The 25966-nt window shown below is 37.6% G+C and overlaps 7 protein-coding genes and 1 pseudogene across 7 annotated transcripts; 4 read left to right on the forward strand and 4 right to left on the reverse strand.

Moving 5' to 3' along the window:
- Positions 1 to 2093: 2093 nt before the first annotated feature.
- LOC108824216 (somatic embryogenesis receptor kinase 1) lies at positions 2094 to 6386 on the forward strand. The gene is made up of 11 exons (XM_018597590.2): positions 2094 to 2546; positions 3055 to 3187; positions 3274 to 3345; positions 3437 to 3580; positions 3681 to 3752; positions 3838 to 3909; positions 4009 to 4121; positions 4197 to 4328; positions 4419 to 4760; positions 5000 to 5394; positions 5879 to 6386. Exons 1-11 carry the CDS (start codon positions 2453 to 2455, stop codon positions 6191 to 6193), a joined length of 1884 nt encoding a protein of 627 aa, XP_018453092.1. The 5' UTR covers positions 2094 to 2452; the 3' UTR covers positions 6194 to 6386.
- A 185-nt stretch (positions 6387 to 6571) lies between these two features.
- LOC108825922 (uncharacterized) lies at positions 6572 to 8670 on the forward strand. The gene is made up of 9 exons (XM_018599282.2): positions 6572 to 6812; positions 6901 to 6951; positions 7030 to 7071; positions 7151 to 7416; positions 7503 to 7650; positions 7746 to 7829; positions 7891 to 8006; positions 8077 to 8235; positions 8324 to 8670. Exons 1-9 carry the CDS (start codon positions 6695 to 6697, stop codon positions 8561 to 8563), a joined length of 1224 nt encoding a protein of 407 aa, XP_018454784.1. The 5' UTR covers positions 6572 to 6694; the 3' UTR covers positions 8564 to 8670.
- Positions 8671 to 11161: 2491 nt separating this feature from the next.
- On the forward strand, positions 11162 to 11532 carry LOC108824542 (EPIDERMAL PATTERNING FACTOR-like protein 7). The gene is made up of 2 exons (XM_056994294.1): positions 11162 to 11249; positions 11366 to 11532. Exons 1-2 carry the CDS (start codon positions 11162 to 11164, stop codon positions 11530 to 11532), a joined length of 255 nt encoding a protein of 84 aa, XP_056850274.1.
- A 136-nt stretch (positions 11533 to 11668) lies between these two features.
- Positions 11669 to 12955, reverse strand: LOC108826597 (uncharacterized). Its single transcript, XM_056995258.1, has 2 exons — positions 12866 to 12955; positions 11669 to 12198 (listed from the first exon to the last, which is right to left on the reverse strand). The coding sequence occupies exon 2, from the start codon at positions 12134 to 12136 to the stop codon at positions 11813 to 11815; it is 324 nt and encodes a 107-aa protein (XP_056851238.1). The 5' UTR covers positions 12137 to 12198; positions 12866 to 12955; the 3' UTR covers positions 11669 to 11812.
- A 192-nt stretch (positions 12956 to 13147) lies between these two features.
- Positions 13148 to 15419, reverse strand: LOC108826591 (protein-tyrosine-phosphatase PTP1). The gene is made up of 9 exons (XM_018599971.2): positions 15104 to 15419; positions 14922 to 15018; positions 14760 to 14830; positions 14549 to 14689; positions 14137 to 14277; positions 13904 to 14055; positions 13669 to 13810; positions 13484 to 13570; positions 13148 to 13396 (listed from the first exon to the last, which is right to left on the reverse strand). The coding sequence occupies exons 1-8, from the start codon at positions 15287 to 15289 to the stop codon at positions 13487 to 13489; spliced, it is 1014 nt and encodes a 337-aa protein (XP_018455473.1). The 5' UTR covers positions 15290 to 15419; the 3' UTR covers positions 13148 to 13396; positions 13484 to 13486.
- Positions 15420 to 16853: 1434 nt separating this feature from the next.
- LOC108845542 (F-box protein At1g11270-like) lies at positions 16854 to 18642 on the reverse strand (annotated as a pseudogene).
- Positions 18643 to 18710: 68 nt separating this feature from the next.
- Positions 18711 to 20788, forward strand: LOC130500325 (protein WHAT'S THIS FACTOR 9, mitochondrial-like). The gene is made up of 2 exons (XM_056995259.1): positions 18711 to 20247; positions 20400 to 20788. The coding sequence occupies exon 1, from the start codon at positions 18783 to 18785 to the stop codon at positions 20196 to 20198; it is 1416 nt and encodes a 471-aa protein (XP_056851239.1). The 5' UTR covers positions 18711 to 18782; the 3' UTR covers positions 20199 to 20247; positions 20400 to 20788.
- Positions 20789 to 21489: 701 nt separating this feature from the next.
- Positions 21490 to 23998, reverse strand: LOC108824344 (protein DETOXIFICATION 54). Its single transcript, XM_018597757.2, has 2 exons — positions 22824 to 23998; positions 21490 to 22188 (listed from the first exon to the last, which is right to left on the reverse strand). Exons 1-2 carry the CDS (start codon positions 23781 to 23783, stop codon positions 21622 to 21624), a joined length of 1527 nt encoding a protein of 508 aa, XP_018453259.1. The 5' UTR covers positions 23784 to 23998; the 3' UTR covers positions 21490 to 21621.
- Between the last annotated feature and the right edge of the window lie 1968 nt (positions 23999 to 25966).

Below are 25966 nucleotides of genomic sequence, written 5' to 3' on the forward strand. Positions count from 1 at the left end.
ATCTAACTCAGCAGAGTTTTCTTTATAATAATCAACAATGATTCTGAGGTGTTAAGTGAGTTTACAATTCACTCACTGGATAGAGTATATGAATGTTGTAGCCACTCGAAGAGTTAATAATTGTAAGCATTGTTTTGGAAATGTTTCTGAACTGACCGTTTTTACTTTTAGTTTTAGTTTTTTTTTTCTGGTTCTAGAAACCTTTTCAGCATAAAGAGTCCACCACATGGTGTAAGCATAATGTGTGATATTTACAGGGTAACAAATACATTTTTGCCTTTTTCTTTATTTCACTTTCTGCACTACTCAATGTGTTCATTGAAAGGGAAAAAATATTGGAAGAAGACAATTTCAAGACGAGTTTCTGTAAACTTGTAATGTGGAATAGTTGGAAAGTAATCGATAGCACGCCATACTACTCCACAGTGGAGCTTGGCCAAATCATGTATCTGCCGTCTCTACAGTATCTTCCACCAGATTGTTGACAAACCTTGATTTTTAAAAAGGCTTCTTCCCATTTCTTCTCTGCGGAAGTTACGTTGTGCAAAAAAAAGAAGTTACTTTGTCAAAAAAGCTAAAATCTATTTGTTAACCTAATTTTGATATACCATCTATCTGACATGTCACTAAGACTGAAATATAAAAGCCATTTTCACTAAATAGTTCATTGATGATTTTAATTTAAAAATATCAACTTTATAAATATAATTTCTGTATAAGAAAATACTTGTTATGTTGCAAAAGAGAGCCGTTTTTGGTGGTAGCATGTCTGAAAATAATCAATAATTAAGATTGACATTAATTTTTAAAAATGATGTGTGTCCCATGAAAAGAATTTGTAGATCAAATTATTTAGATAAAAAAAGTTTATAATTGAAATGAGTTGGTCAGTATGTCACTTGGTTTGGTGAGGCATTTGGTCGACTAATCTTTTTAGCCAGGTATACACTTAGCCTTAACTAGCTGGGTTATGCATCTGATGCTCTTGCTTCGAAGAAATTAGAGTATTGAAAACGAGACTTTAGTATACATTAGCGTGAGATAAATGTTGTTCGTGTTTTTGGCTTTTGAAATGGAGTGTAATGATTCGGAGACAGTTGAAGCGTAAATGCTTTAAGACAAGACTCTTCCTTCCAAGAAGGTACTCGTGGATTTTTTTATAGGAATCCACATATTCAGTTCCTCATGTTTCATTTGAGATAAATATTAGTAGAACTTTTATTGTTTGTTTTATTTTTTTTTATATAGAAATTTTACCTTGTAGATGTAGTTTTATTTTATGCTGGTTTGTGGCATTTTCAAGCCGTCCCGTCATTCCATATTTTGGTCAAATGTAGGTTTTCAGTTGCACATAGTGAAGTAGACCTTTTTCTGTTTGCACAGATTCACAGCATTTTCGTCGGAGCCGCAATGTGAAAGATTCTTCCTTTGTAAATCAAAGCCAAACAAATGCATGTCATTCCAGTAATCATAATTAAAGGTAACAATGACCCATAACAAGATGGCAATTAAATGAATAGATGTTATAAAATTATTATTCTCAAGGATTTCCTGCCTAAACTAATCCCTTTTTACCAAAACAATATTGTAAACATTAAGGTATTATATTCCACAAATGACTCAGAACTTTTCATTCTTAGCCTGTTTTTCACAATTTTGTATTTGTGAATTTTTGTTTTTGGTAAAATGTTTAAATTTATACCATTTTTGAATTATTTTTTTAGTGTTGCAAGCAACTTATTACGACAGGAAATAGAACAAAATTGTGAATCTTATTACTCTGCCATCTAAAAAAAGAGATTCAAGTACTAACCCAAGTGACGTCGTTGTCAACGATCTCGCGCGAACCCGTTATTTTGACTGGCAAAAAGCGGGCAGCGCCGTTCCGGGCAGCTATATTCCTCGTCTCCCTCACCTCTCTGCATGCCCATCATAAATAAGAGAAAGCATGTTGAGATATAAAAACTAAAAACTCTGTATATACTATTTTTAATTTTAAAATAATATTTTTAAAAATAATTTTTTAAAAAGATAAAGAGAGGAAGAACAGTAGTAATCATAGTTTCTCTGGCAGGCTTTTGTTGTTTGCGGCTTAATAAGATTTATATAAAATTAAAAAAAAAAAGGAAGCTCTTCGTTATTATTACTTCACGTAGATCTTTCCCAAAAGCGAAACCTTTTTTCAAAGCTAGAGAGAGAGAGAGTGTGTGTGAGTGTGGTTTGATTGAGAAAAGACGACGAGAACGCCGGAAAGCAAGGATTTTTAATCCTCTAACTCAGCCTTATCGATAATGAGTTTTCTCTGTTAAACGAGAGAGGTTGATTTAGGGATTTTGATTTTGTGGGGGGGGGGGGGTTAGGGTTTTCTGGGAGGGTGATGTTGGATCTGAAAGAGATAAAATCAGCAGTTCGTTTCTGGGATTAGGCATTGTTGTTTTGTCGCATCATCAAAATGAAGACGATCCATGCGGCCTTGTTTATCTTACTTTCACTCATCATCTTACTTCCCAATCTCACATTCCGCCTTGCCTCTGCTAATTTGGAAGGTTTTGTAGCTCTTCTTCTCGCATTTTGATTTGGAAAAATTGGTTCTTTGAAAAAAAGATTTGGTTTTTTTTTTTTTGGGATTATGCTCTGAAGATGATTGGACTGTTCATTGTTTTTCTAGATGTTTGTTCTTTGTCTGTGATTAGAGAGAGTTAGTGGCTCTTTACAGTAAATTCACTGTTTACAGAGATCACTACTGTTACCACCAGGTCTCTTCTTCTTTCCATGTGGTGATGAAAGTTTGGTAAATAATTGGCTCTTTGTGATTCCTTGATGGTGGTGTCTGTCTGTAACAGCTTAAGCTTATTGATGATCCAAAAATGTTTCTGACAGACTTTATATTTTACTCTTTTTTTTTATCAGATTTGCTTAGTTTTTGATTGGTGGTTGAATGAATCTCTTAAAAGAGACCTGTTTAGGTTTATTTCTATTGTAATTAGACTCTTTTTTTTTGGTCAAACATGTTGATAAGCTGATCTTTGTAGTTGTGTGGTTCTTTGTTTATAGGTGATGCCTTGCATACTCTGAGGGTCACTCTTGTTGATCCCAACAATGTCTTGCAGAGCTGGGATCCTACTCTTGTGAATCCCTGCACATGGTTCCACGTCACTTGCAACAACGAGAACAGCGTCATCAGAGTGTAAAGCTAGCTTCCTACACTTCTTTTCAACTTCGAATTTTCCAATGTGCTTCCCTGACATGGCTTTTTTTTTTTGTCGACTACAGAGATTTGGGTAATGCAGAGTTGTCTGGCCATTTAGTTCCGGATCTTGGTGTTCTCAAGAATCTGCAGTATTTGTAAGTGCACACACTTATGCACTGGAGATAATAACCAATTGTAGTTTAAAAATCTTCTTTGTAAAGTTGTTTCTTTACTTTCTATGACCAGGGAGCTTTACAGTAACAACATAACTGGCCCTATTCCTAGTAATCTTGGAAACCTGACAAACTTAGTGAGCTTGGATCTTTACTTAAACAGCTTCACTGGTCCCATCCCTGAATCACTGGGGAAGCTTTCGAAGCTTAGGTTTCTGTGAGTATACTTGCTTTACTGGCTCAATCACTGTCTTATCTTCGGTTTAGTCCCAATTTTTTTTTAACTCTTTTGCTGAAAATTTTACTTGCAAGAATAGCCGGCTTAACAACAACACTCTCACTGGGTCTATTCCCATGTCTCTGACCAATATCACTACCCTTCAAGTGCTGTGAGTTCTCTCGCTCGTCATCTTTCATTTCTATGTCTGCTTTATCCTCCTTCAAATTGATTTGTTTAGAGTTAATGCAACACAGAGATCTATCAAATAACCAACTCTCTGGCTCGGTTCCTGACAATGGCTCCTTCTCACTCTTCACACCCATCAGGTTTACAATTCAATCTTCTTTTCAGTTATGTGAATTACCATGTCAAGTGTCTGAACTTTATCAACAACTAAAAAACTCTCATTTGACTTTTTTTTGCAGTTTTGCTAATAACTTAGACCTCTGTGGACCTGTTACAAGTCATCCATGTCCTGGATCTCCTCCCTTCTCTCCTCCACCACCTTTCATTCCACCTCCTCCTGTTTCCACCCCTAGTAAGTTTCTTGCCTCTTTTTCAGTTTTCACATTGTTATCGTTTTTTTTTATAGCATCTAATTTGATTTTTTCAGGTGGGTACGGTATAACTGGAGCAATAGCAGGTGGAGTGGCCGCAGGTGCTGCTTTGCTGTTTGCTGCTCCTGCAATAGCCTTTGCTTGGTGGCGCCGTAGAAAGCCACAAGACATCTTCTTCGACGTCCCTGGTGAGTCTCTCTATTAGTGTATCTATACAAAACTCTTTCTGAGTAAAAAAAATTATTATCAAACTGGTGAAAAATCTCTGTTGCCTGCAGCGGAAGAGGATCCAGAGGTTCATCTAGGACAGCTCAAGAGGTTTTCACTGCGTGAGCTGCAAGTGGCGAGCGACGGGTTCAGCAACAAGAACATACTGGGAAGAGGCGGGTTCGGGAAAGTCTACAAGGGCCGTCTAGCAGACGGGACTCTCGTCGCTGTCAAGAGACTCAAGGAAGAGCGAACTCCAGGAGGAGAGCTTCAGTTTCAGACAGAAGTAGAGATGATAAGCATGGCTGTTCACCGAAACCTCTTGAGGTTACGAGGTTTCTGTATGACGCCCACCGAGAGATTGCTCGTGTATCCTTACATGGCCAACGGTAGCGTTGCTTCATGTCTCAGAGGTAAATTATCTCCCCCAATTATTATTTACCCGGATTTGAATCCCGCTGACCACTGGAGTAAAATTTAAAATCTGGGCTCCTGTCCGGTGACCGAGGCCTACTGTGATAACGTAGTAGTAGGCTGATACGAACACTCGCCGCTAGTCTGGATCCATCTCGGTTGGTGCCAGGATACACCGGATTATTTAAAAAGGAAAAAAAACATTTTTTAAAAATGTTTTTTTTTTCTAACTTTGCAGAGAGGCCACCGTCACAGGCTCCACTAGATTGGCCAACGCGTAAGAGAATAGCGCTAGGCTCAGCACGTGGTTTGTGTTACTTACACGATCACTGCGACCCCAAGATCATCCACCGCGATGTGAAAGCAGCGAACATTCTGTTAGATGAAGACTTCGAAGCTGTGGTTGGTGACTTCGGACTGGCGAAGCTGATGGACTACAAAGACACTCACGTGACCACGGCCGTTCGTGGTACCATCGGTCACATCGCTCCGGAGTATCTCTCGACGGGGAAATCGTCGGAGAAGACGGATGTTTTCGGTTACGGTATCATGCTTTTGGAGCTCATCACGGGACAGAGAGCTTTCGATCTCGCAAGGCTAGCTAACGACGACGACGTCATGTTGCTTGACTGGGTAAGACATAAACTGACTACTCACTTTGACCTTAAGAACTAGGCCTAGGATTTTGAACCGAACCGAAATTTTGGTTTAGAAGTTCGGTTTGATTTGGTAGGCTCTTTAGTATTTGGCAATCGGTTATTTAGATTTTTTTCATAATAAAAATTATAACTAAACCATACCAAAAACCTAAACCAAACTTATCCACAATTTTAATAAAACTAAACCCAAATCTAATTGAAATACAAAAGTTTAGTAGGATTTTTAAAAACCAAACAAACCGAATACCAAACCGAACTTTATTTCAGATTAATTCAGTAAAATATTTGTTGAACCGAACTAATATAAACCAAACTACCCGAACAATCTGAACCGCATGACTATCAATAACCCTTAATGAAGCTAACAAACTTGATCCTAAGAACCGTCAATGAAGTGGCTAACTTTGCTCTCAGTGAAGCTGCTGACTTGTTTTGTTGTGTGTATTGTGTGTTTTAAGGTGAAAGGGTTGTTGAAGGAGAAGAAGCTAGAGATGTTGGTGGATCCAGATCTTCAGACGAACTACGAGGAGAGGGAGCTGGAACAGGTGATTCAAGTGGCGTTGCTTTGCACGCAAGGATCTCCGATGGAGCGACCGAAGATGTCGGAAGTTGTGAGGATGCTGGAAGGAGATGGGCTCGCGGAGAGATGGGACGAGTGGCAGAAAGGGGAGATATTGAGGGAAGAGATTGATTTGAGTCCTAATCCTCACTCTGATTGGATCGTTGATTCTACTTACAATCTGCATGCCGTTGAGTTATCTGGTCCTAGGTAACCCCAAAACAAAAAAAAACATAATTTAAAAGAGAAAAATAATTATTTTATAAAATTAGGTAACCCCAAAACAAAAAAAAACATAATTTAAAAGAGAAAAATAATTATTTTATAAAATTAGGTAAGTTTTTATTTTATTTTTTCTCTCTTTATTTGACAATAACATTTCAAGATTATGTGATTTTGTTGTGTAAGATTTGTGTATAAAATGAATAACAAAATTGCATACTTCCAACGTTTTATGACGTCATTTTGACGTTGGCTCCTTGATTAACAATATAAAAGTAAAACGACGTAGTATTGGGAAAAACATTAAACGACGTAGTATTGAGAAAAACATTAAACGACGTGGTATTTGGAGTCTTGTGTTCGAGCTCAATCATCGTCGTGACACGTCACACCTCCCTCTCCGCCGCCTCTCTGTTTCTTTTCTTCCTTCACCCATTTGCTTCCTTCTTCGTCTCTGTGGTGAGCTGAGCTGAGCTGCTGTGGTAAGAAGAAGATGAGTAACACATCGAAGAATAACCCAACGGTGGAGGAAGAAGAAGAAGAAGAAGACGAGGGGGACGTTTTCCTCGGTGAATCCGATGTCCTCCATGAGTTCGATGTCGACGGTGAAGGTTGATTCTTTCTACCTTTATTTCATCTCTCTCTTCTTAAAGTCTCAACCTTTTAATTGTATGTGACTCTTTGGTGTTGTGGATTCAGATCTTCCTGAAGCAGATGATAATGATGAAGAAGAAGAAGAAGAAGAGTTTGGTTAGTGACTGACTCATCACCCCCACACCTATATACACTTGTGTTTCTTTGAGTTTATGGTTGTTTTAAGTGTTGCAGATGAAAACGATGACTCTGTTCACACATTCACCGGTCACAAAGGTAAACTCTTTTTATATGATTTCACTCAAGATAATTTGCAGTTTTTTCATGAAAACTAAGGATGTTATCTTTTAAACAGGTGAGCTTTATGCATTAGCTTGTAGCCCAACGGATCCTACCCTTGTAGCAACCGGAGGTGGAGATGATAAAGCCTTTCTCTTTAAGATTGGCAATGGAGATTGGGCTGCTGAGCTTCCTGGTCACAAGGACTCTGTTTCCTCTCTAGCTTTTAGCTACGATGGACAGTTGCTTGCTTCTGGAGGTTTGGATGGTGTTGTTCAGATCTTTGATGCTTCCTCTGGGACTTTGAAATGTGTTTTAGACGGTCCTGGTGGTGGAATCGAGGTATAGTATTTAACCATTTTTTACATAATAATTATCTTCTCATCTTTTATTAGTACTCCAAAAAAAAACATGTGTGGTTTTGTCAGTGGGTGAAGTGGCATCCGAGAGGACACATTGTGTTGGCTGGATCAGAAGATTGCTCTATGTGGATGTGGAATGCTGATAAAGAGGCTTATCTTAATATGTTTTCTGGTCATAACCAAAGTGTTACTTGCGGTGACTTCACCCCTGATGGTAATCTATATTTTTTTTTTTTTCTAAATTGTATAACTATGTCTACTCATTTACATACAATTGTCTTTGGTTGCTTTGTGTGTGGATATTTGTAGGTAAACTGATTTGTAGTGGCTCTGATGATGCTAGTTTGATAGTATGGAACCCAAAAACTTGTGAAAGCATTCATGTGGTTAAAGGCAAGTGAAAATGAAAAACAACTCCATCTATGTTTGGAACCTAACCTTTGATTTTCTCTAGGTCATCCGTATCACACGGAAGGGTTGATATGCTTGGACATTAACTCTAACTCCAGTCTTGTTATCAGTGGCTCAAAAGACGGTTCTGTTCACATTGTCAACATAGTCACCGGAAAGGTCTTATTTGTCTTACTTTACTTCTATTGAAAATTGTCTAACTTGTGGCATAATCATTATACCAACTCAGGTTGTGAGCTCTCTGGCTTCTCATACAGAGTCAGTTGAATGTGTGAAGTTTTCACCGAGCTCAGCAACCATCCCTATGGCTGCAAGCGGTGGAATGGACAAGAAGCTTATCATCTGGGATCTGCAACATTCAACTCCCAGGTTCATCTGCGACCACGAGGTTTATAAGTTTTCTCTTATATGAGATTAGATTATACAAAATAGAGATTGGAATGAAAAATGATTCTCTATTTTTTTTTCTATTACAGGAAGGTGTGACATGTGTGACTTGGATAGGAACCTCCAAGTACTTAGCCACTGGCTGTGCTGATGGTACGGTGAGAGTTTGGGACAGCTTATTAGGCAACTGCGTTCATACCTTCCATGGTCACCAAGATGCGGTCCAGGCTATCTCGGTTTCAACCAACACCGACTTTATTGTTTCGGTCTCTGTTGATAACACTGCTCGTGTTTTCGAGACATCTGAGTTCCTAAACAAGACAGCATAACCTTGTTATATGGTATTTTATTACCTCTCGTTGTGGGTTGGGATAAGTGATGAAAACATTATACTTTTCAATTTTCTATGCAATGCAATATCAATAGTTTTATGTTTCTTGTGTAGCTGATAAGCAAATATCAAATTTGCTCTTACCAGTTTAGTTTGAACAGCACACATCACACTGTGTCGAGCTATCTTACACATCACACTGTGTCAGAGCTATCTTACACATCACAATTTTTTAATTTGTTAGGACCTGATCACTAATCCCCTATATATTAAAAAAATCATTTGGTGTAACAATTTTTTAATTTGTTAGGACCTGATCACTAATCACAATTTTCTATGCAATGCAACATTTGGTGTAACTATGTGTCATCACCACAATGCTTTTTAGAATCCTTACAGCATCCCCACTGAAGTATCAAGTGGGGAGTTCACACATTTCCCAAAGAAAAAAAATAATATAAAAATCTTTTTGCTATGAACCTATATCAGAAAAGCTATTTGCTATGAACCTCTACCACTACTGTTTCGTGGTCTCCACGCCGCGTGGCGGCTCGCAAATGGTTGAGCTATTAATTTTTTTTCTTTTTTTCTAAGTCAAATCAAAAAAATAAATTAAAATAATAAAAAAAAGTCATTGGAATTCGGGAATTGAGGGATTGCTGATGGGCATACTCTTAGAAAAATATCTTGGTCCATGTGAATATATAATAAACTTTTTATTAAACTAACAATAAATTAATTATTAATTTTCTTCATTATTTTCTTAAATAAACTTACAGAATTTCCTAATATAACTAAAGTATATATATGACAATTAATGATTTTGAATAATAAAAATTTGATAAAAATTAGAATAGAGTATCCTTTATCATTTCTTTTTTCAAAAAAATAACTTATTAAAATAAATTAGTAATAAAAGTTTAGATTTTATGTGTTATATTTTGAATTTTTAAAAATGACTAAATTACTAAAACTGTTAAAAATCTCACATCGAAATTTTTGTGACCATGGTTTAAAATTTTGTTACGACAAGATACAAATGATTACAAAATCATATAAGTAGGAAGTCTTATTTAATAAATATTAAGATTAATATATATATATATATATAATTAAATTATATACCATACAAATACATAAATATTTAATTTCAAATCTTTGAACAATCTTTTTTGATTCAAGATTTGATCAAATATTGACAAATTAATATAAATTTTGAATCGATTTTTTTTTAAAAATATAGATTACTAAATCTATTAAACATCCCACAATTAAATTTTGTTATCAGTAATTTAAAAATTTTGTTATAAAAAGATACAAATAATTACAAAATCATATAAATAGGAAGTCTTATTTAATAAATATTAAGATTAACATATATATATATATAATTAAACTGTATACCATATAAATACATAAATATTTAATTTCGAAGATTTGAACAATCTTTTTTTGTTCAAGTTTTGATCAAATATTGATAGCTTAATATTAAATTATAAATTTTGAATCGGTTTAAAAAAATTACTAAATTTATTAAATATCCCACAATTAAAAAAATTTTATCAGTAATTTAAAGTTTTTGTTTAAAAAGATACAAATGATAAAAAAAATAATATGAATAAAAACATTAGTTAATAGATATCAATATTAAAAATATATATATCATTTAAATTTAATTGTTTACCATATTAAATAGAAATATTTTTTGTTTGGATTAATAAAATTTATTTAGGTGTTCGCACCAATTTAATTATATACATAATAGTTACTGAATTTTTAAATTTTTAATATATATTTATTATTTTATAATATGTAAAAACATATAATATGTAAAAATGATTTATATATAATCTTCATTTCGCGCAAGGCGCGGATCTTAAACCTAGTCAACTTTAAAAAGAAAGATCAATTAAATTAAATCTTTCGCAAGTCCGAATAGAATTGTATTGACAATGAAATATGATAAGGACACGTGTTGGTGCTACTAGTTATGGCCGTTAGTATTTCGTATAGGCTGCTCCAAAATTAATGTCAGAGACGAAGCCCAATTCAGTAAAGAAGATTTATCCCATAAATGTCCCAAAAAATCAACAAAAAAGATAATAAAATATACTAGTATACTTTTGTTTTATATAATACTTATTTTTGTAGAATTGATGTGAGAAATGCTAAAACGGCTATGTTGGAACATGGAAGTAAATGAGAGTGAACAAAGGAGTGGGACTTCATTAATAGCAAGGTATCTAGACTCTAGGAGTCACGTTTGATGGCAGGTAAGAGTTTGATGATAATGAGTTTATATATTGATACAGATATATGTGTAGTGTGCATGCCAGTGTTTTGCCAGAATATGAGTTCTGAAATATAAAGCGAAACATTATGAAGATTCAAAAATTAATTGATAAGGATCAAAGAATGTGAAAGCCTTCGAGAAGTAAAGAATGAATAAAAAATAAGGATGAATCATGTGAATCTAACACTATTTCATTTAAAATGTTACAGTTACTCTCGTATATAATATCTTCATCAATCTTCAACTCTACACTTCATAACATTTTCAAAGGAGTTTTTATATGAGAACCTAAATCATTACAAAATGAAATCAGTATCTTTGTTCGTGTTTCTTCTTCTTCTTCATCTCTTGGTTAGTAGTAGTAATAGCTTCCGAGTGGACCTCTTCAACGGTGAGTATTATTTGGAGTTACATGATTCAATCTTAGAGAATGAAAACTATATGTTCATAGCTTTCGTTGTGTGTTTGTTTAATATAACGTTGCCGAGCGATTGTTTGGCTGTGTAGATGTGGCAAGCGGATCAAGCATACCGGATTGCTCGCACGCGTGTGGACCATGTAGTCCGTGCAAGCTCGTTGTGGTTACTTCCACGTGCTCTTCCTCTGAGGCTTGCCCTGTCGTTTACAAGTGCTTGTGCAAAGGCAAATTCTATCACGTGCCTTCCAACGCCTAAACCCTTCCCTCACGTCACGTGACCACTTTGTTTAACAATTTTTAAGACCGTTTAAGCGATAGTACTAGATTAATTGACTGTCTGTTGTTGCTTTCCAAAGTTCTCGTCTCAATTTAGCTTAGTAGTTGAGTTGTAATAACACGGATAATAATAATATTAGATTATTGGTTTTATAAAGCAGTGAGCACAATACAAAACTTGACAAGTGATGAATATAAAAGATCTGCTGAGGTAAATACTAATCTATAGAGAGAAGAGAGAGTCAGATTTGATTTTTTTTTTAAAGCTCAGTCTCGGTTTCGTTGAAGTTCCAGTCTCTGACAATGTCTCTTCTCACTGCACGGCTCCGCACTAACCTTGGCGAGGCTCCTTCTGTTGTCATCAGATCACCTCCCAGAGAATTTGGTTGCGGGGTTACCTTTGAGGAGGATGATGAAGAAGCAGGGAAAGTGTTGGATCTTGCAGCTTGGATGAGTGATGTCCTTGAGAGGCAGCTCGCAATCACGGAGCATCTTCCTTCATTGTCTGAGCTAGAAACAGAGTAGCTTCTAAGCGAGTGGGACGGGCTCTCTACACTGTGACACACGAGACACGCAAAGCTCATTTCTTATTGTAGCTTATGAGTCGTCACAAGAAAGACCACCACTTGGTTTTTTTTTACGACTCCTGCATTTTTTTGACAAAAAGCCAAATGATTCAGCATTCACAAGAAGAAGCAGGAACTAAGCTAGACGTTAACCAAAGTCAGTAGAGTAAAACACCTATAGACCCATTACAAAAGCTCATTCTATAAACAAAATCTTGATCAAGTTATCAATCAGCACTGTTGGCTGAAGAAACAGCAGCAGCATCAACAACAAGATCATGGCAAATATCTTCTCTAACCATTATAAGTAAGTAGGCTCATTACATTCGCACCCAACTAAGAGTTTCTCAACACTTATGACAAACAGTAACTGGTAAGCTCTGAATACATAACCAGATTAATGACAGACTAGACTCCATTTTCAAGAATTATCAGATTCCTAAGTAGAGAACTTTGTTGGCATGATTGACCAGTGAGGGAAGAAGAATTCAAGAGAATGCACTAATGATACCACCTCACAAAAGCCCTTAAAGCCTTAGATCAAATGTCATCTATCACGTAAAGCACCATAGATTCTTAAGCATGACTGGTAGTGATCAAATTCAATCTAAGATGATACAAAGTTAATCCATCAAATGGTTTTTGATGAAGTTTGTGAGATAGATGCAAAAGATCCACAAGATATTCAATTCAAATTGCGCGTTAAAGAGAGGGAGAGATTTGAGATCTGGAGACGCAAACTTACACCTTGAGAGATACTCACGAACTGGATATGATGGTATCTGAAGACGAAGAAGGATTTGCTTCGATGACCCCAGAAGCTCAAAGGAAAGGGGGAACGAAGGGTTTAATAGTTAAAATTTTACTGCGCGTGGCGACACGCTCCGCCACAAGCGAGATTTTCCCGCGTGACATTTTTAACCGCTCACTACCTTTTTTTTTTTTACCACAGAAGCTCGGTTTAATCTTAACCAATAAATTTCCTTCTCATTTAAATTAATCTGGAACCGGTTTTTCAGCATAAGAGCCTGAGGTACGAATATAACAATCTTAGCATCGGAATTCATTTGCTTCGCTACCACGCATTTTCATAGCAATAGTTCTGAAAATTAATCACCAATACGCAAATTTTACAGAAATTGAATAAGTCTTGATATTTTTTTTTCACACCCACACTGGTTTCTCCACAATCAGCTAAGCTCATTAACGTGCGTTAAAGAATTCTCCCGTCTTTTTACTTATGCAGAAGAGAAGACCACACGGCAATGTAGCATTCAGCTGCATCAAAGATAAGAGGAGTAGTGTAAGCAAGATTTTATACATACATTAAATTCCAAAAAGCTTTTGCATGCTTAAATTGCCTACCCTTTATGAACTCGTTCCAGCATTTGTCACCGCGGTTAGATCTTCTAGTTCATCAACAATGGCCTTGTAGCAAAACAAGTATTGATCCTTCATGTAGTAAGAGTGTGAGATTCGAACAAGTTAGAACGACCGTGAGCAAATTCAAATATGTGGGTAACATACTGAACTTTTAGTAGATAGATTACCATGGTTTGAACCATGCCAATGCGTTGTCTGCGGAATGTTGTCACAGTTTTAGCAAGATCCAAAGCAGACATGTCTCCAACAAGAATCCTCTGGATTGTGTTATGTATCGCACAGTATGTTCCGGTTCTTCCTATCCCTGCACTGAAAGACACACAAAACAATTCTCTCAGGCAACATGGAACGCTACTTGCGCATAGAGACACACATGACACATCGATTGACATGCGTCTGTACCTGCAGTGAACAATGATTGGGCCGAGACTAGGCGGTACTTGATAGAGTCTTTTCAGAATTTCACGGGTAGCCACGGTATCTTTGGGAACTCCATGGTCAGGCCACTCCGGATACTGAATGTGCAAAACGGACATGGGCTGCTGACCCTCCATCTGAAACACATACACCAAACAGTTTTCACTTCAGTATGACCCCTTTGAAGAGATAGAAAGAAACAGTAGAAAAGGGATTACCTCCTTGTAGTTAACCTCAAAATTCCGCAACAACAGTGAAGTATCATCAGTAGTCTTTACCCATTTGGTCAGAACAGATACGTTGCCAAATTCTCTGGGCTTATTATCTTCGGCTGGAAAGTAGTCACCGCATTTAACAGTCTGTAACAAATAAGCCAAGTACGAAGAGACAGAGCAGATGAGTCCATTAATCAAACATCATCAGCGAGATAGTTATTATATATATTATCAACACTGCCTATGGAGTAAACAAAACTTGCATAATGAGCTAATGTTAGATTGATTAAGAAGGAACGGGCGTCAGAACCATTCCACCAATATGACTCTCCTTTTCAAGCAAACCAACAAGATTGATACACACAGAAACAAAGATTGGAAACCATATAGTTATTAACGCAACCAAGTTAAGTACCTTGTAGTTATCAACCAAGCGAGTGAGCATCACAATGACGGGACAGTGCTGTTGAACCACCATCTCCCAAAAGTCCTCCGTCGTGCGTTGTAGAGGACCTTGCGTAGCAATAAACTCAGAAACACTCTCAGACGAAGACGCCTACAAAAAACATAACCCACTGTAAAAAACCAATCACAAGAAAAATATAAAACTGATAACGAATCATAACCTTAATCAAGCTTGCATTCACAAATCCATCTGCATCTTTGCACGGATTCAGAACAACTCTATTCTCATCAACTAAAAAAAAAATTAACCAAAAATCCAGATTAAAAACGGTTCACGCTCTAAACCCTAGCAAAAGAGAAAAAAAAAATAAAAAAGGGTTTACATGGCAAAACGTCGGTGTATCTGTTCTTATCGAAATTGACATTGTTCATAGCCACTGTAGCGTTTAGTAGCATATCCGACGCTCTCATCCTATTAGCCTGTGTTTGTTTCCAAAACAGAGTGTTGTTAATAGTAACTATACACAAACACACGTAACAGAGAAGGAAGGATGGATCTATAAACCTGCAGATTCGCGAACTCCCGAGAGATGGAGTCAGGATCTGAGATCTTCTCACGGAGAATCTTGAGAGCTTGGTGGCAGTAGCTGAGCTGATCGGGGGAGAGAGAGAGCTTGGGAGGAGGCGAATCAGCGGAGGAGGAGAAATCGAAACAACGACTCGAGGCGGAAGTAGAGTTTGCGGTAGCCATGATCGATCGGCGGCGGGATTTAACGCGGCGGCAGGAAGAAGTGAGATTGCCCGTCGTGTGAGGCGGAGAGAATCGACCTTTTCTTTCTTAGGTTTTTTTTTTTCAAGTTTATTTTTTACTGATCGGCTCAGAATTTATTTATTTTTTTATTGTTAAAGTCGGTCTTTTCTTTTTTGTCAACAAGTCGGCCTTTTTAATTTGGTGGCACTCTTCTTTGATGGGCCTATGGAAAAAATTGCAACTATTTATTCAAGCATCCAACCAATTATCGTGACTTTTTTAAAGTTGATGATGTAATATATTATGTGCTCGTTATGTTTTGAATGATATATTGGCAAGCTTTAAAGCAAAGCAACCTTGCTGTCCATAAAGAAAAAGCCAATGTATCTCTATTTTTTGAATGATATATTGCAAGCCTTTACAACGTAAAGTTTTAGATTTGCCATTTTAAATTTCGTTTGTTGTGTATGACTATAATTGTCATCAGAGTTGTAAATTGTAACAATTAGCTTAAACGAAGAGTCACCATCAGGGGATAATTTTCTTAGGAAATTCAATGAATAATGTCACATTGCGTTCACTTGAACATTACATATGATATACAAACACACTTGTGGACCTGTGGTTGTGGGATGATGAGTGCTGTGGTCACAAGGCTTAAAGACGAAGATGTGAATATTTGTGCCAAGAAATTAGAAGATTTATTACCATGGTTTCATCAATCATACCCACGGCAAACGCAACGAATCTCGCTTTGATTGTGTCACACTGTGTTCCAATTTTCCCTATATTATAAAAGAAATCTACCTTCTACTTGGATGTTTGTTGAATATCATATGAGATATCTTCTAATTAATTCCGAGCTCCTATATGTTTATTACTACCTGACTAACAGATGTCTCCATGATGATGAGCTCATAGGTCTGTAATCATTCTTCTTATTCGCAAGGGTGAATTCTATACGAGAGTTGGTGAGAAAAATAAAGGTTTCAAAACCTTGTGGTAACCCGTAACTGCAACCAATCACATTATGTCATTGTCTAGGAAGCGTTCAAGCAAAGGTAATTAATCAGTTTTCGTATTTCGATTTGGATTTCTTCAAAAGTTCCAACTTTTAGATTTTTCTCTGTTAAATACTTTGTTGTTGTTTTTGTGCGCAGGATGAGTATGAAGATGGTTCTCCCTTTAAACAGTTTGAACATCTAAAGCTATGTGTATGCTCATGGCATAAGTTTCGAGACGAGAACTTCAATCGTGCCTGCCTCTATTCAAATTTTGCATTCCCTCCCGATTGTGGCCCAGTGTTAAAGTCGCCTAAGGATCGATTGTGTGAATGTGCAAAGCTTGTTAATAAAACAGTTTCTTCGTTTTATTAAACTCTTAACTTCTTGAGATCATCTTACAATATAGATCTCTATATATAGGGTCTTAGCTTAACCTATTACAATGTGATCTAGAAACTTAACATAAATCTAAATCAAGTTTTTCCTTTTTAGTTATTCAAACTTCCTTTTATGAATAACTTGTTTCCTAAGCTATCTTTGAAGCTTATCCAACATTGGTGGAATGTCATTTCGACTCTACTGTGAGGAGGAAAAGGGCATGGTTTATGTTGGCCGATGGGAAAAAATGACATTGAATTGGCTGGCGTTTGTGACATTGGACGCCATCTAAACGGCCAGGATTTAAAGGCCTTCCGCTACTAAATTCTTAAATTCTTTTCCTCATCAAGTTTTTAGAGTTTGTATGTGATTTGTGTGTTGTCGATTCGGGCTATGTCTTTTAGCTATTTGGTTAAAGTTGTCGTAAAATCTCGGACTTGTTGTAATTCTCTCTTAATCCATAAAAATCCAGCAGACGTTTAAAAAAAGGGGTTAAAAATATAACCTAGAAGCTCATCATTATAAAATAAGAGTGACAAAGAAAACCAGTTGATGATAAATGTTACATTAAATTACAAATGTTATAAGACGGTGAATAAACTTTGGAAATAGCAAACACATCGTCCCAGGGTGGTAGGCTTGTAGAGTAAATTAAAAGATTTGGTATGGAGATGGTGTAGCAAGAGTGGTACACGAGGTTCCGAGTATGACTTACCATGGAGAAGTAACTTATCTTGGTCTATAATTGCTACTGCTTCCAGTGCACAGTCGGGTTCCCCGAACCAAGAAAAAACTTGGGTGAGATCTATCGAACAAATTGTCTCTCATGTCCTTGAAGAATCATCAAACGACCAAAAGACTTGTGTTGGCCAGTTTTTCTGGGATACACACAATCGGTTATTAAGGATGGACATTACGATGTCGCGAGAGCCACGTAAATGGGGAGCAAAAGGAGTTTTAGAGATGACTTGAAAAGTTTCGGTGTGAAGATCAAAAGATAAGACCTTGGTGTCTTCACACTGAGTGAACCAATGAAGTGAGCCATCTAAATACGTGGGTTCCGATATAACAATAATCCGATAAGGAGATGCAGGGAGAACGTACCTCCAAGCATTGGTGGCAAAATCAAAAACTTCACAGGTAGTAACATTGTCTAGACCAAATTCAGATGAATTATATAGCCAAACCGGCTTGTACGTGCCAATCATCTTGTCTTTGCCGAATCCAAGTTCATGACATGGTTTGTAATAGTCTCCTTGATTCAAACTGTGGAGGTAGAGCTTTTGAAAGCCGGAATGTGGGAAACTTCGATGCCATCCAGTGATTGGGTTCAAAAAAACTCGGGCTGTGGGTATGTGAGAGGCATAACAGACCGTCACAACTAGTACTAGTAACCCCGTTGGTCGGAATAGGAAACTTGACCGTCCAAATCACCGACGACGACCCCAACACCATGCTCATCCTTCCAGCTTCATAATCTTTGTCATCACTATAATCCATAATTGACACAAAAAGCACATTTGCTGCATCTCGTGATTTGCTACTACGGATAAAATAATGTCGTTCCTGGAACTCTCGGGAATCGATTGTCAATTTCCACTTCTTGGATACACACCTTAATCTTACCAGAGATTTCACTGGAAATCTCTCCAGTATCAGCTCTACAACATCGTGTGGTAGCGAGTAGCCATGTCTTTTCAAGATAAATTTCACACTTGAGCAGCTAACTCTTTTCAACATTGTTGTACATCGAGAGAAACAGATCTAGGCTTTATTTATACACACGAGCTCAGCTTAATCCGACTTGAGCTAGGGATTGGATTCAAAAAGAAAGGAAAACAAGTTGACAAAAAAAAAAAAAAAAAAGGAAAACACATCCATCACCAGCGGTAGGTCTTCGACGATTTAACCGGATTTGGAAAAATATCAAACCTAACCGAAATAGAGATTCGGTCTGGATTCGGATAGGGTTAGTAAACCAGGTGAATATTTTGAATTTCGGTTTGTTTATTTCATTTTTAACTCTTTTTTTTGCTAAATCCTCCTTAAACCCTTCTCCATTTTATCTCCCCCCGAACCCTAAGAGTACCAAACCCGCCGCCGCCTCCGAAATGAAATCAATCTTCCGCACCGTCCCTCTCCGCCGCCAAACCAACCGCCGCGCCTTCACCGACGCAGCCGAAGAAACCTACAAATTCGTAAGAGACAGAGGCCTCGACCACGCCGTCGAAAGAGAGAAGAATCTCAGACCCCTCCTCAGCATCAAGGACCTCGTCACATCTGAACCATCCAAATCCCTACCGATCTCCGTCATCACATCCCGAAAAGACTCCCTCCGAGTCCCCCTCCGTCCGATCGAGTTCATCCGTAGCTTCCCCTCCGTCTTCCACGAGTCCCTCCCCGGAGGAATCCAGCCTCAGATCTCCCTCACGCCGGAGACTCTCAACCTCGACGCCGAGGAGCAGCTTGTCTACGCCAGCGAGGAGTACAAGCAGGGGTTAGCTGACAGGTTGCTGAAACTGCTGATGATCAACAGAATCAACAAGATTCCGTTAGAGATTCTTGAGTTGTTGAAATGGGATTTAGGTTTGCCACGTGGATACGCCGAGACGGTGGTCCCCGAGTTCCCTGATTACTTCAGAGTGTGCAGAGGGGAGCTGGAGCTTGTCTGCTGGAGCAAGGAGCATGCTGTGTCTGTGCTGGAGAAGAAGGCTAAGGAGTATACTAAAGGCGCTCCGATTGCTTTCCCGATGAAGTTCTCTAACGGTTTTGTTGTGGACAAGAAGATGAAGAGGTGGATAGATGATTGGCAGAAGCTGCCGTACATCTCTCCTTATGAGAACGCGCTTCATCTCTCGGCGACGAGCGACGAGTCTGATAAGTGGGCGGCGGCGGTTTTGCATGAGATCTTGAATCTTTTTGTCTCCAAGAAGGTTGAGAAGGATTTGGTTTTGCATCTTGGTGAGTTTATGGGGTTGAGGTCGAGGTTTAAGAGGGTTTTGCATAACCATCCTGGTGTTTTTTACTTGTCGAGTAAGCTTAGGACTCACACTGTGGTTCTTAGGGATGGGTACAAGAGGGGAGTGTTGGTGGAGGGGAATCAGTTGGTGACGAGCCGTAACCGTTATATGAAGCTTATGAGTAAGGTTAAGAAAGAGAACAGTGCAGTGTCTAGTAGGAAGAGGGAAGATAAGGGGAAGGTGGAAGGAGGAGAAGTCTGTGAGACTGAGGCAAAGGGTGAGGGTGATGATGTTTCTGGTTCTGAAGTCGAGGATGAACGTGAAGAAGATGTTGTTGTTGATGAAGACGAGGATGATGATGTTGTTGATGATGATGAAGACCAGAGTATGAAACGTGGTCGTAGAAACTCAAGTCCAAGAGCTGGTAGGAGGAGTTTTGGTTCGCAGGAGAAGCCGCATACAAGGTCAAGAGCAGGTAGGAGGAGTTTTGGGAAATCAGGTTCACAGGAGAAGCCACGATCAGGGCGGCGCAACAAGGTCAATTTAACAACAGAGAAGAGTAGCTAAATGTCTTAAAGACTGAATCAATGTTTACCGTTACATGCATGTTCATCTGGTTCGTTCATTCTTCTGTTTAGTAGCGTCAAAGCTTATCTTTTGCATTCTTGCTTCTCAGTGAGAGAAAAAGAAACAAGTTTTGATTTAATGGTCACAGTTGCATAGTTATGCTCAGACTTTAAATCTGACTTTTCCTGTTGGATTTTGCAGAATCATGATATCAAGTAGTTGAATTGCTAGTGTGGAATGTTATTTAACCGTAGTGAATCTCAGTCACTAACAATATCAATCTAATGAGTGTCTTGAGGTCTGTCCTCAGTGAGGTGTCCACGAGAGTTCAGAAGAAATTATGAAGAGTTGTGAAACATAACAGAGAAAGGAACCCTACATCAATTGAAGATTGGACAGCTTATCACAATGTCATAACTCAGAAGCGGTCCTCTCATAAACCAACAAATATATAGTCTGTTGTGTAAGAAAAATAATTACAAAATATTTTAGGAGTTTCATCCTGCAGAGAGATTTGTAGGTTAGGTCTTTCTTCTGTCACACTATCTATCTGCAACATATTTAGTGACACTGGCGTACAATTAGTACCATCTCTGACACTGTTGTTTCTTGTTTTCTGCATTTACTAATCATAAAAGGAAATTGCTACGAACCGTACCTTATCATCCATTCCCAACATGATACCTCTGTCTATTTTTCAGTTTCATAACATGGAAAGCAAAACTTCTATATGAAAATTCTACTCTGTTTGGTCACTGTGTTTATGAACTTTTTCTAGCTCAGGACATTTGAGCTACAATAATTAGAAACCTAAATGGATTGTGTGCAACAGTGACACGTTTCTTGACTTTCTTCTAAATTCATACTCGGGACTTGAAATACCCGACCAAAATAAGTCAATTGTATGGTTTTAATATGGTAATGGTATTGTCCCAACAAAAAAGTTTTGGGAACATTTGTGCCTGTGTCGGGTTTTGAATCATTGTGCTTTTAAAAACTTTAAATGTATCGTACCCTTTCCTCATCATCGTTTTTTGACCTAACTTTAACATAATAGACAAATAAAATTATTAAAAATGTTTTTTTTGTTTGTTTGTTTGTTATGAACCCACACCAAAAGAGAGACAAAGGGATATAGGCATGCATTCAATAGTGTGTGGCTTGATATGGCCAAAAAAGGTTTCTTACATGCTTTTATTATATTCTCCTTTTTCACCATTTCTGGCAAAAAAAGACATATCCAATACTCTTCTTTTAGTTATTTTGTATTAATCAGGTTTTCAACATCTAAAATGATTTAGCTTCCAATGGTTTCAATTAGAAAACTAAATGGACACAAAAACATTAACAACACTCGCTACTAGTTAAAATACCAAAGATCAACCAACCAAACAACCATAAGTCTTTTTGACCCCACACTTTATTACAAAACATCACTCAACTTCTCATCACTCCCATTACGATCATCCACCAACAACAACGACGAGGACTCTTCATCCTTCCCAACTTTCCCCATCTCCAAACTCGTCAACCTCATCGCTCTAACCGATTCTCCTTCCCAATCAGTCCTCGCCAAAACCGCATACAATATCGAAACCGCGCAAGCTGCTTGAGCCGAAAGCAACCCAAACCACAACCCGCTAAACCCAATTTTTAACCAAAACGCTAGTCCAACGGCCACAGGCGTCCCAACAAAATAAAACGACCCAAGATTCACATGCGCCCCTACCGCAGGTCGGCCTGTCCCTCTTAGAATACCGCAACCAGTAGTCTGCGGACAGTTCCCTAGCTCGCAAAGCCCGACAATTGGCATAACCGAAGCGACCAGCACCTTGAGTGGCTCGTATCCAGTGAAAAGCCCTGCCCAACGCTCTTTTAAAATCACCGTCCAAGCCACATTCAGTGCTCCTATCACAAATGCGCAAGCTAGAGCCACGTTGGCAGCTAGTCTCGCCTTGTATGGTCTACCTGCACCGAGCTCGTTTCCAACCTGTGAAATATTAATGAAAATGAAAATCTTAAAAAGTTAGTTATTGAAGCCAACCTTTTGTCACGTTTAAAGGAAACAGACAAGGACAAGTGGGTTTCGATGAGGTTGAAGAGTGTCATTAGATTGGCAGCAATAAAATAGACTACACTTGACTACTTTCTTTTCAACCACTTTTTATTTTATTTTATTTCTAGCTATGTTAATGTCCAATCACATGTCACGGGGTGGTCTATTAATGGAAGTTGATGCAATACATTTTACAGCCCCTACATCACATTACACGTTTTCTATCCTTGGAAACACTCAAAAAAAAAGAAAGAAAAATTTATGCCAATAACAAGAACAAAGTGCATCAAATCTTTCTAGAGTAACGTTATTGCTTCTTGTAAATTGTTTTCACAGCTTCAAGTTCCGAGACTTTACATCCTAATTTAATTAATTAACTCTGTATCTCATATTTAATCAAAAGACAAGTCTTTGCTAAAGACGTTTCAACTACACTTTGAATTTTAAACTAATCATTTTTCTACTCATAACCTGATCACAACTAGTCAATAGTCTTTGACTCAAATCTTGACTTAATCAACTTAACCAATAATCATTGACTCATATCTAGAGTAGATGAAGACACGTACCCGAGCAGAGACGCATCCAGCTAAAGCCATAGGAACAGTATACATAAGACTTGTTGTCTGAATCAAAATCCCAGTAGCAGCCACAGCAAGCTTAGGATTCTCCAAGTAACCACCCATTATAGTCACAATCTCATACCACCACCACTCCAAACATATCCCCAAACAACTCGGAACCGCCACTCTCATCAACGGTCCCAACCCTCCAAAGAACTCCACCGCGGACGACTGAGCCGCCACCGCCACCGTAGACCCACTAACCCTCTTCTGCAGCTTCCCACTAGCCCAAACATAGCCCACCAGAAGCCCAACCATGATCAAGTTCGTCACAACGGAAGCAGTCGCCACGCCAGGAACACCCCATCGCTTCACCATCACGAGCCAATAGTTCAACGGCACGTGGAACGCCACGGCAGCCAACGTGCACCACATCATCGGTTTCGTCACCCGCTGCGACCTCAGGTAAACCCGCAACGGCTGGAGCAGAGTGTTAGTCAAAAGATCGGGAAGCGCGTAGAGACAGTACTCAGCGGCCGTAGCCGTTATCTCCGGGTCTTGGCCCATGAACAGCATGATGGGCCCGAGGTTGACCCAGAGTAGGCTGATGGGCAGGGAGGCGATCAGGAGAATCACGACCATGCGGTGGAGAGAGAGCGTGAGGAGGTCCCAGTTCTTGCTACCGAAGGCTTGGCTACACACGGGCTCGAGACCAGAGGCGAGGCCCACGAGGACGGAGTAGCCAGTGATGTTGGTGAAACCGATCGAGAGAGCTCCTCCGGCGAGCTCGAGGCTACCGAGACGGCCGAGGAAGAGGACGGAGACGACGGCGCGTACGTAGACTAGACAGTTCATTGCTGTGATCGGTAGGACCATGCCCCAGAGTTCTTTTAGCTCCTCTACGACTTGAGGGAGAGTTGGGTGTTTATGGGAAGAGAAATCGTCTGTTTGGTTTTTTTCCTCCATTTGATTCGATCAAACAGTAGTGCCCTTGGTGAAACAGAGCAAGAGGAAGCTATGTTGGACGTTACACAAAGGAGGATAGAGGAAAAGATGCGAGCTATAAGGTGAAACAGAGGAAGAGAGATATGGAAGACGTGAAACAGGGGAGCTAGAAAGGAAAGCGAAAGTATAAAAACGCAGAAAATAAAAAGATCTGTTCGTTTGTCTCCTGAAAGTGAAAGGAGGAAAGCTGCATAAAATAGAGGATAGTGAGGAGTTATTTTTTTTTTATTTTTTTTTAAACTCACCTTGTGAGTTTATTAGTGATAAATTGTCAGCTAAAAACTTGTTGCCAGAGCTGCAAATTAATAAAAAGGCGTAACAAAAAAAAAAACCAACATAGCACCAAACCAAGTTTTTGTCACAAAATATCATCATAAAAAAGAAAATGACCAAAAGAAGTTTTATTAAATGGTAAATATGCATTTATAAGTCTTGGGTTAATTAATCTAGGATTTAGGATTTAGAGTTAAGGGGTGGAGTTTTAGGAATGTGTTCATTTTTTTTTAAAGTAAATATTAAAATTTTCAAAACAAAAATATATTATTTTGAACATTTTATTTTTTGAGTGCTATTTTATGACAAAAATTTAAAAAATGCTATTTGAGAAAATTGCCCAACAAAAAAACACCCCACAAACAAGTTGTTCAACAAAAAAAAATCCGCAAACATTTATTTTAAACAAGTTTTTCTGAGGGAATTTATCAAATGGCCAATTTAATAAAAATAATAAAGAATACTTTTTAGATAATTAAATCTATGATAATTTTGCATAAATTTTCACAGTATTATCTTTTTGATTGTCAGTTGACGGTTAAAAAAAGAGAGAAAATGATATCGATGAAGAATATGGATATATATATGGATGAAAAGAAAAAAATGATGTCGTCTGTTGTGAAGCGTATAAGTATTATTAGCTATGTAGTCAATGGTAGTTATGGTTAGAGCATCATTATTGGTCATCCCTTAAGGCATCCTTTAAAAAGAGACCACGAAACACTAGGACCGAAGGGGAAGAAAAGGAAAAAAGCCTCTAATTAAGGGTTGGCCCTTGTACCAATCCGACCAGAAAAACAAAAGAAAACAAAAAAAAAGAGACTTAATTAGGGACTTGATCGAATCCCACCAATACTTATGCTCTTAGGGCTGTGCTTGACATTTGTCAGACTAGAAGCGGGAAAAAAATTGACCCCATAACTTAATGTAAAGACTGGGTGACTGTTAACTGAGAGCCAAGAGAATAATTAGAAAATGATCAATTAGGTTTTGATAACTGATTTTTTCTTTGGAATTTATATAATTAATGCTGATCATTATCATATTTCTGTTTTTTATAAGTAAAGGTATTTTTATTTTATTTTCATTTAAAAATATGGTACTTAAAAGAACAACATTAGTCAGCATTCGAACCCAAATATGAAATTGGCCCCAAAAGTTACTTGTACCATCTCTACTACCTAAATATTTGTAAAATTGGCCTCGAAATTTATTTTTTACTGATCGGCCCTCAAACAGATGCTTGATGGGTTTTGTATCTCTGCTTATGGTGGCTTCTTTCACAACGTACGGGAAAGATGAGATGTAATTACAGTATTACAGAAGAGAAAAATAGTGATGGAAAGTTATTGATGATTTTGTTTTCCATTTATAAAATAATAGTATAGACTCTCTATAAATAGTATAAGATATATTATTATTCCATTTAAATCATAAACTCTATTCCCAAACCCAATTACTAAATCATAAACCCTAACAACTGAATCTTAAATGCAAATTTAAAATATAATATATATTCATAATATGAAAATACATAAACAAAATATAAAATACTCCATTTATGCAAATGGTATAAAAAATACCAGTCTTAAGTTCGCAGTCCGATGTGCAACCATTTCTCAATAAAAAATGAAACAACTTAAAGATAATCACTGCTAATGGATCGATACTGTTGAAAGAGATAAAAATGATGAAATTAATAATATTTCTCAATTATTAAACAAAATAGAATATGATAAACATTATATTATTTATCAATAAATACGACGAAGAAGAAAAATATTAAGACGAAATAGTATGTCTACATGTTCTATTTCATTGAAATAGTATTAAACACAACATCAGGAAGAGTTTATATTTTAAATAGTATA

The sequence above is a fragment of the Raphanus sativus genome, chromosome 9, assembly GCF_000801105.2.
Source record: "Raphanus sativus cultivar WK10039 chromosome 9, ASM80110v3, whole genome shotgun sequence".
Taxonomy (NCBI): Eukaryota; Viridiplantae; Streptophyta; class Magnoliopsida; order Brassicales; family Brassicaceae; genus Raphanus; species Raphanus sativus.